Source organism: Podarcis cretensis, assembly GCF_951804945.1.
Source record: "Podarcis cretensis genome assembly, chromosome: 11".
Lineage (NCBI taxonomy): Eukaryota > Metazoa > Chordata > Lepidosauria > Squamata > Lacertidae > Podarcis > Podarcis cretensis.
The window spans coordinates 10,733,363-10,743,750 of record NC_137180.1 but is presented as its reverse complement, the minus strand read 5'-3'; the positions used below and the strand labels follow the sequence as shown (position 1 = coordinate 10,743,750).

The following is a 10,388-nucleotide window of genomic DNA, read 5'->3' as shown; positions in this document are numbered from 1 at the left end:
TCCATTTGAAATAAAAAATTAGTGATGGCATCCCTGCTTTGGAATACTGTCATGAAGGAGGTAAAGACCAATGCTGACATTGTATTCTTTTCGCCACCAGGTCAATATGTTTTTATTTGCCCAGGCTTTTTAAAAAAACATTTATTGTATTGTTTTAGCTGACTGGGTAATTTTGATTTATTGCCTCTCAGATTTTATTATGTTGGTTTGATTTTTATTGTTTCATTCTAACATTATATTTGGAATGCTGATATATACTGCCCCAGAATCAATGTTTGGATGAAGGTGCAGCTTAAACATTTTTATTTTTTAAAAAAATTGACTCAATAAATGCAAAAATAAATGTTCTGGGATGAGGCGTGACATTGGACACTGGACACCAGGGAAGTCAGTTTGTTGTGGGTGTGTGCCATTTGCCAACCTGCATGGCCAATGGTCAGGCGTGACAAGATTTGTAGTCCAAACCATCTGGAGGATACCAAGCATATTATATGGGAACAAGCAACCGCTCTCTCAATTACCTTACTACGGAAGATTCAAAACCGGGTGGTAATTGGATAGATCTAAAGGATCTAGAGATGTTTTCTTTAAGAGCGGGCGCACCACTGCTTCCTTCAACTCCCCTGGGAAAGAATGAACCCAAATATGTGCCCTCTTCCCACGTTTTTGAGGTAGGCAAATTACACCACATTCAGGACTTTTCCCCCAGCTGAAATTCATCAGAACCCAGTACTGGTATCTCTCAGATGGGTACCACAGCCATTGTAAGAGGAAGAAGGAGGTGTTCATGGTGAGTTCCAGCAGCTCTTTTTCTAGAAAAATAGTACCAGTGCATTGATTTGTGCACATGTTGTTTGGTGATATTGTTTTCCCTCTCTCCCTTTCTCAGGGAGAAGGAACACACAAATTAGAGAGGATGTATACACATTCGCATTACATCGTCTGTGCTGTGGGCGGCCCTACTTTGCTTCTTTCTCTGTGTTACAAATTTCTACTCTAGTATATATGTGAATTGACGCTAAGTGTTATCTAAGTGTTGAGAGATTGAGAACTTTAGTAAGCAGGGGGAGAGATACTATAACACTAACTGGCAACAGTTCCAGAAGACTCTTTTGCAGTCCAAAAAAAAAACAAAACAGCATATAGAATAACCCTTTGCTGCCAAATAAGACCTGCATTAATGAAAACATATTAGGCATTCTTCATGAAGAAACATTACTGCTTTCTAGCACCCAGTATGGAACCAGCCTTTTCAAATTACTTTTAGTTTTTGGGTACCTCTTCCCATTTCCTCTGAAATAGTCTGAAAACTCATTTAATCTGAAGATGTCCTATTTACCAAAATTGAAATAAGTAGTTTTAGGATTTCAGCAAGGATATTATATGGGAACAAAGGCTATTGATCAGACAAGTAAGTTAAGTAGATATGCATATGACGCTTCAGTTTAGAGCATTCCAATGGCATGTCTCAGCAATCCCACTTGATTGTCTCAGTCTACTCTAAAGCTGTTTTACACAGCGGGGAGATCTGGAAATGATTATTATAGGTAGGAAAGATAAGCACGGGCAATGACAAAGCCAGTTCTACCTTTTCTAGGACTGTGAGGCATTTTTATGGTTGACTCCAAGTTGGCATGTTTTCTTATAACTAGGAATCCCGTCTAACTTTATGTCTAAAGACTAGCAAACGTATCAGTAATTCATGTTTCAGCTTGATTGCAGACTCTCTCTGTAGAAACTTCAAATCCTGTGCAATATTGCACTATCTCCCCCCCCCCCATCTCTGCAATTTCAACATTCATTATTTTAGTTCAAAGTCATTCCAGCTTGCTCTCTTTTATGCTCATGATTAAACTCTCTGAATGTGGAAAATAAAAGGCAAGATTGAGCTTCTGAAGTGGCATGTCACATATTTGTGGGATTACAATTTACAGAAATCTAGGCACTCCACGTCTTATTAAAGAAATAGTCTCGAGGGAACGTTCTGCAGCATCGCTGGAAAATGAATGTCGGATTGTACAGATGAATGCAAGATTTACTGCACATGTAAAGGCAAACTACAGTTTTGTGGCACGACAGAAATTCCCGATGTTAAATTATGACGTTCTCTTCCGTTCTTGTAAATGGTGTGGCAGCTGAAAGTTGTCATTAAATGCAGACTTCAGTGAAAAAGGATGGTCATAATGGAAACAAATAGGGTGGGGGGAAATCTTCCTTCTTCTCTCGCTCTTACTCTGTTTCCCTCCTCCCACTGCATGACCATAAAGAATTGGGAACAGTCGTAATCCGGCAGGGAGGCTGTACATGCACACATGTGCAGGCTGTTCCCTTTATTGTCTGGCTTTCATCATAGACTCACATTTCCTACCTGTCACCACAAGGGGTGTCCAGGACACATTATGAACGTGAAGCTTCAGTAACCAAACTGTACAGGGTAGTCGAGCAGTTTAGCTCTGAGTGATTCTGTGAAATTAGAGGAGAGATTCTTGCAGCTGCTCTTCGGGGATTGCTGTTGTTGGCGGGGGGGGGGGAGCAGATCTTGTGGTGTGCGTGTGTGAGAGAGAGGAGGGAGCGAGAAGATGCAGAGTGCATTTGACTGAGCTCCTTGGCTACTGGGAAGCATTGAAAGACAGGCAGAGAGAGAAAGAGAAAGGAGAGCAGAGGAAGCAAGGACAGGACTGAAGTACAGAGCAGCTGTGCCTGTTTCCTAATACTCTGGCACTTTTGGGTGCCTCCATCAATGAGAACATGGATTCTTTCATGGAGACCTTATTCAAGCTGCTGTTTCTGGTCCCTTTTCACCACTGGAATATATTAGTAGCAGGGAACAAATGTAAGTATTGCAAATGGATTTTTAAACTTGTACCAGATTGTCCTGAGAAACTTACAGCTTATTGTAACGAGATCTAGACATAGAAATGCAGTTCTTCAAAGAAATCAGTATTGCTGGGGAAAAATAATAATCATGCTAACAGCAGGTAAATGAGATGAAAATGTTCCAGGGGCTCAGAAATGCAATTTCCCATATTTCATCATTTATTGTTTTTACCAGACTGTAATCAGAGCACAGTTTGGACTAAGCCAGCCTCCAAAATAATGTGCAATTTGCATTTCACTATTTAACTGCATGTTCTCATTTTATTTCTTTTTTCTTAAAAAAAATAAAATGCTACCCATATATCAGCACAGTATTTTGCATGGAGTTAAGTCATTTATGGGGATTAGAGGCACACTGATATTTGCTGCTACTGCTACTGCTGCTGCTGCATCAACTTGGCTTTTAGCAATGTATAATTTCCCTTGTATATCCTTGAATTATGAGGAACTCCTTTGTACTGTAGAGCACAAGTGCATGGCAAATGTAACTGAGGAGCGAATGTTGAGAATGAGCTTTTACAAGATGCTCATCGATTACACAAAGGTTAATGTTCATGTGTGACCAGAATGTTAGCTGCAGCATGTAAAGTCCCCCCCCCCAATAAAACCTGAATGTTAGAATTGTAAAGAAAAGCCTACTGAAACTCTCAAACTTAAGAGTCACAGCACAATCCTATACATGCTTACTTGGAAGTAAGTACTACTATGTTCAATAGGGCTCACTCCCTGGTAAGTGTTTTTTAAGGACTGCTGCCTCAGCCCCCTAGAATTTGGGATAAAAAGCTTCCAAGGTTGAATCAGATATGACTGTCTTTGGTATGTACAAAGCGCATCACAGACAAATGTCTGAGTGCGCTCAATTTTATGTACTTGATAATTGATCTCAGGGGTCCTCAAAGCGCTCATAAAACATAGGCTTCATTTTGCACTAACACTGCAAACCTATGCATGTCTATTCAAAAGTAAGTTCCATTGAATTCAATGGGTGTTTATTCCCAGGGAAGTGTGTGCAAGACTGCAGCTTAAATGACCTAGCTGCTGTTTTAAAATTTGCATACTTCTTTCATTGGAGGTGCCACATGTGCAGTGTGGGAATCAGAGTAAAAAAGCGGTGTCTATAGTTGGAGGAACCAAGTGTTGAGGCTGGTAGGAATTCATGAATAGCATTATACCACTGTTTGAAGGGACAGCTCCTTGAGAACATCTAAGCAATAGATGAGGAAAGTGGAAGTTCTGAGATTTCATCAGGTGCTTTGTGCTTTAAGGGCTTAGAACTGATATATGCTATCACAAAAACAACAGATGCTCTGCAGGACCAAACTGATCTTTTGTTATCATCCAGTCATGCTACCTCATTTGACATTCAAGTGCACAGAGCAATCCTGAACATGAATAACAAGTTCTTCCTGTTAGCCCCCCTACTGCAATTTATCCAGATTTGGTGGTGTGTGTTTGTGTGTGTGTGTTTAGAAACAATTTCTTCATCCTTCTGCTTTGTGTACTTCATGAATTTAAAAGGCCATCATAATTGAATTTCACATTAATAACATTTTGCACGATGCACAGAATTAAATCGGATGCTTGCAGCAAGATGTACTAAATCTATAGCAAAATAGGACAGGGAACTATAATGAAACAGCAAAGCACTAGAGGTCACTCTTACAATTTAGGAAGCAAGGCTCAGAGACGTATATAAATATATATATATATACAGAGAGAGAGAAAGCAAACATCCTCTCAGCACAAAATAATGATGGATAAAAACATCAAATATGTGGACGGATTACCGCATTTACTTTCTGACACTTTGAGACAACAAAATTCTGATTTATTGAATGTTAGGAAGATACCGCTTTTCATGTGAAGCAATAATGCCTTTGCGATCTAGTGAATAATAGTCCTTCTTCAAACATTCAGGTGAGGAATGCAAAAATCAGTGAGTTTCTTCAGCTTTACGTAGGGGATGAATACTATAATTTTCAAAACAACTAATAATTGTGATATTTAAGCATATATCCCACCCTTTCCCAAAGACTCTGGTTGGGTAGTACTATACTGGTTGCAGATGTTATCCTTCTCTGTTAGTAACAGTGTCCTCATAACACCCCCTCCTATAAATTCCCATTGCACATCAAAGTTGCATTATACTTTTAATGCCATGCCCTTTATTTGATAATTGATGGATATACATCCCTGTAACCTTTTAGTGAAAATTTGTCAGGAAGTATAAAGGTCTATTTATAATTCCCAGTTTACACATCTGCCTTGGACTTCCAATATTGCTTCAGCTATTATATTCCTTGCATATAGAAGTCACAAATATATATAGTTGAGTCAGTAAACACCAAGGCTTCCAAGTAAATACTACAGTGTTCTTCCATGTGTAGCTTTAGTTCAATCATATTACCCTTATGTAAAGCACTGTGTTTAGTGGGGCTTACTCTCAAGGAAATGGATATAGGATTGACACTTTCTTAAAGAGACAGGGTATAATTATTACTCCTGGGAAGTAAACAAATAAATACAGATGGAAGGATGTGCATGGTGAGAAAAGTGACTCTCAGTGATTTTCTTTATGAAGGATCTCAGCTTTATTCTGAGAAATGAGGTGATACTCTCTAATTCCAGATTAATATGTCATTCCTATGGGTTGCTCTGATGCACCTTGACATCCACTCTTAGTTGTGTTTTTTTGTTGTTGTTTATAATCCCTGTCCTTGTTTAGGGCAACTATATATTAGTGAAATAATGGGTTGCATCAAACTCCTATTCAGAGTAGACCACTGAAAACAATGGACTTAAGTTAGTCATGGCCATTGAGTTCAGTGGGTTTCCTCTGAGTACAACTTAGATACAACCCAACAGATCTCTCTTACTGTCAGTTGACTTTGCCATAATTGCATCAATTCAATTCAAAGCTTGCCAGCTTTGAGAGAATATATTACAGAATTTGAACAGTCCATTTTGTTCACAGACCCTTTTTCATATATGTCATTGTTTTGAACATTTCTAGCATGAGTCAGAGATAGCCCACCATTGGGGAAAAAACAACAAAAAAAGTACATGCTTATTTAAGATATTAGAATTTGGTCAGCCTTATCAAAGGAAGCCTAAATGTATGACTTCGAAAGGCACATATTTTACTTGTTTCCTAAATATTATTGAAAGTTGGGATGTCAAGTATGGGAAATATTGTTACTTTTTAAAGAAGCAAGCAAAAAAATTGTATCTACCTGGAGAATTCAAACTTATAAAGCAATTCAAAAACACACAAGTGTTACAACCATTACAACCATAAATAAAAAATTGCAAAGGGTCACAATGAAGCATTCAGAGTACATTTGGAAGTTTTGCCAGTAGAGCCACTTTAGGTCTTTTTTGTTTTTATTTTCTTTTTCAAAGTTTATTTTTATTTGAAGATGGTTCCATAGCAGTTTATCAGCCAGTTGGCATTACAGCTCCTACCTCTGAACCAGAAACTGTGACATGAAACTTTGATATGTGTGACAGCGCCTTTGAAACTCTTTAGAAATGAAGTGTTATGTAAAACAAAATTAAACTTCATAAACATTTCAAGTCATCTGTGACTGAAATTTTTCAAATTAGTTTGATCTATGTGTGGAAACGCAACTGCCTATGCAAATATTTTTCACGCAAGATGCCTTGCAATTTCTGCAGAACAGAGCTGGGGGGGGGCTTTTAACTGATGCCTCCTCTGTATTCATAAATCCTCAAACCAACAAATGCAATTAACTTGGTTTTTTAGTTGCAAGAGTTTTTGTGGCACCTTAAAAACAACCAGATTATTGTGACCTGAGCTTTCATGGACTACAGCTGATGAAGTGGATCATGAAAGCCTATCTGAAAACTGGCTTCTTAGTCTTTAAAGTGTGACAATACTACTTCTTTTACCAGTATAGTGTTGTTGTTGCTGAGTTGTCTTAGTCGTTTTCGACACTCTGTGACCCCATGAACCAGAGCATGCCTTGGAAACTCTCACTTTCTTCTCAAAGCTTCTCCTTTTTTATGTCCATGGAGTTTTCCTGGCGAAATACTGGAGTGATTTGCCAGTTCCTTCTCCAGGTGGATCACATTTAGACTAAACTCTTGGCTATGACCTGTTCATCTTGGGTGGCCCTCCACAGCATAGCTCATAGCTTCTCTGAGTTATTCAAGCGCCTTTGCCACGACAAGGCAGTGATCCATGAAGGGGCAGTATAGTGTAGGACATCCTAAATTATTCTATTGGCAGGGTGCTGGTTAGACTGTCAGTGCAATCCTGTAAATGTCAAATATCACCTTCATGACTGATCCAATGATAGAAGATTTGGATCACAGATTCTTCTATCAGAGGTAAAGATGGGGGAGGAATTCAGTTTGGTCCACATTTCAAAATGCATCCAATCTAGTTCGCAGTTTCCAAAACAATATGCAAAATGAAGCACAGCCATCCTTTGAACTTCTCACTTCTCTGAATTTTGCAATTCAGTTCTTCAAAGAAGTAATGTGCATTAAAATGCATATACTAAGATGAATTGTACATAAAATGCATATATTATTTAAAATAGTATACAGCATGCTTTGGAGAAAAAATAAATATTAGGTAACTTATGCTGTTCGAATAAGGCAAAATTACATACAAAAATGCATGCATTAGGACAATTTTGCAGTAATTAGGATTTCAAAAAGAAAGAAAAAGAAAAGAATTTGCAACCTGATGTGGAAATATGGAGATCTAAACTGAAAACTAGAAATATGAGAAACTGGGAGAAATTAAAATTGACAGATTTGCCCACTCATAGGAGGAAGGGATCTTGGATTAATACAGTATTACATAGAATGAGTAATCAGAAAGAGAATATTTTCTTGAAGTTCACTGTTACTGGATATGAATCATAATAAACTCGTCTTTATAAGTTCATAATTTTATCCTCTCTACATTTTATTTGAGAAGTTTATAATAGTTAATGAGGAATTTACTGGCTGATCTCACTGCCACAGCCTTGACCGAACTTGTAGAAATGTGGAAGCCCAAGTGAAGTTATCTCAATGGAGTTGTGATTAAGAGGGTCATTATTATAGCATAATAATATAATCATAATAAGTGATGCCAAATCAAAGTTTATTAAACGGTCACAGACCAGATTAACTCGTACAGCTAGTCAGCAAAAGATAACACCAGAAGAACAAAGGACAATTTCAATACAGATTAGGTCATAACAACAATTTAAAATTAGACAGCATAAATAAAATTAAATATTTGCCTTCACCTGTATATTGACATTGGAAAGCTCTTGTTTCCTGCGCCTAATAGCAGCTACACAGAATTTGGCAACATTGATCGTAATTTCAGGGACCTTATCTTCTACCAAGGCTCTCATACATAGGAGTTCTGGTTTATTTTTAAGCTTTTGTAGAACTGGGGCAATAAAGGTCAGACGTAAGTCCTCGTAATAACTACAGTGCAGCAATACATGCAGACTTGTTTCCACTTCCGATGAGCCACATGGGCAAACACGTGACTCATATGGTTTGCCCTCATATCTGCCTAACAACAGGGCAGAGGGCAGAACGTTGAATCTGGCCAGGGTAAAGGAGTGTCTGTACTTAGGTATTTGTAAATCAGCCAGATAATTTGCGGGTGAGAACCCTCTCCCAAAGTCTCTAATTGTGGCATGTTTATCCATTTTGCCCATATGACATTGCAGCTCTATGTCCCTAATGCGTTGGAGCACTTGACTTCTGGCACTCTCATATCCTGCCGCTATTAAGATCTGCGGGGAGAATCCCAAGCTTCTTATCTTTTCAAACAGGGAAGCTTTCCAGGTAGAATGAAAGGTGTCTAAGAGTGTTAAGGGAGCCAAACCGGCCGGGGAAAAAATAAGTTTTAACCAGTAGTGTAACTTTAGAATCCACAGCCGTGCGTTAACGGGTGGTTGTCCAACTTCTAAGCGGACAGCTATATTAGATACACAAGGGGGGATCCCCAATAAACACCGATAGAATTTTGTTTGAAATGCCTCCATAGGCGCAAAATTTTTAAAACTGCAGACCTGGGATCCATAAGTGAGTTGTGGGAGTATTTTTGCAGCAAAAACCTGGGAGGCCGCCGGAACGTATTTTCCCCCTTTCCCATGAAAGAATCTTGTAAGGGCTTTACTGGCCCTTCCTGCGTTGGCAATGGCGTTTTTCATCTGTTGGTGCCACGAGACCCTTTCCTGAAAAGTTATTCCCACGTATTTGAAAGTTGCTACCTGGTCAATAGGTTGACCATTAATTCTCCATTTGTGTTTCCTTCTTTTTTTTGAGAACACCATAATTTTAGATTTGCTGTAATTTATTGATAGTTGTTCCGCTTGACAATAGTCAGCAAGTGATCTCAAAAGCTTCCTCAAGCCAACACAGGAGAAGGAGAGTAGGACTGCGTCGTCCGCATACAGAAGCACCGGGAGGGGCACACCTGCCAATTTGGGAGGGTGGGCATTTTCTTTCGCCATCTTTACTGCTAGAGAGTTGATATAAAAATTAAATAGCGTTGGCGCGAGGACACATCCTTGTTTAACCCCATAGTGCGTTTGAATTTCTTTAGTTAGATGGCCTGACCGATCGCATCTTACCCTCACCCTGGTGTTTTCGTATAGACCACGGATAAGGCGTAATAAGCGTTTATCTATGTTTGTAGCGCCAAGCTTTTCCCAGAGTCTGTCCCTTGGTATTAGATCAAAAGCCGATTTAAAATCGACAAAAGCTGCATATAAAGACCCCCCTTTTCTAGAGTATTTGTCTGCCAGGTGTTGAAGGACAAGGGCCTGGTCTATAGTTGAACGCTTTGCTCTAAAACCAGCTTGAGCTTCTGATAGAATATGCTCTCTTTCCATCCACTCCACCAATTTATCACATAAATGAGCAGCGTACAGTTTGCTAATAACGCTTAATAGACTGATTGGTCTATAATTAGCTGGCTCAGTTCTGTTTCCTTTCTTAAATATTGGAATGATGATGGCTAAACCCCAGTCCTCGGGGATAATAGCCGCTTGATTTATACTAGTGAACAAGGCGGCTAGCACAGGGGCCCACCATTCAACATTTGCCTTAAGAATTTCTGGTGGGATATTGTCAGCACCCGGGGCTTTCCCTGATTTAGGAGATTGAATAAGGCCAGTAATTTCTTCTGTGGTTACAGGGGGCCATTCCTTGCCAAATTCACTTGAAGCAGGAAGCAGAACTGGGGCCAGTTGATTTGATGAATATAATGAGTGGAAATAGGCCTCCCATGCTCCAGCGGGTATAGAGTATTCGATTTCAATCGGGGAGTCTCTCCAGCTTTTTGCAATTGTTTTCCAAAACGTGGCAGAATCTTTCTTTTGGGAGGCCTCCACTAGGCACTGCCATTCCTTCCTTTGTGCCTGGAGCTTTTTCTTGTTAATCAAAGCTTTATAACTGCGTTTTAACTCAAACCAGTCTAATGGTAGCGAAGGTAGGTTGGCTGATCTATAGTTCCTGTACTTATC

The 10,388-nt window shown here is 39.2% G+C and overlaps 1 protein-coding gene across 6 annotated transcripts in view; it reads left to right on the top strand.

Annotated features, from left to right (window-relative positions):
• Positions 1–2,352: 2,352 nt before the first annotated feature.
• Positions 2,353–10,388, top strand: part of CNTNAP4 (contactin associated protein family member 4) — a gene marked incomplete at its 5' end in the record, with an annotated part of 290,283 nt that continues 282,247 nt past the window's right edge. For 2 of the 6 annotated variants that reach the window (XR_013843755.1, XM_079996018.1), the window contains one exon: positions 2,358–2,833. Coding sequence is in view for 5 of the 6 variants with exons in the window: in XM_079996018.1 (XP_079852144.1) it covers positions 2,749–2,833 (85 nt within the window). Of the gene's footprint in view, positions 2,834–10,388 lie in introns of all 6 variants that reach the window. The other 4 variants (XM_079996020.1, XM_079996019.1, XM_079996016.1 and 1 more) reach the window with 4 other exon arrangements.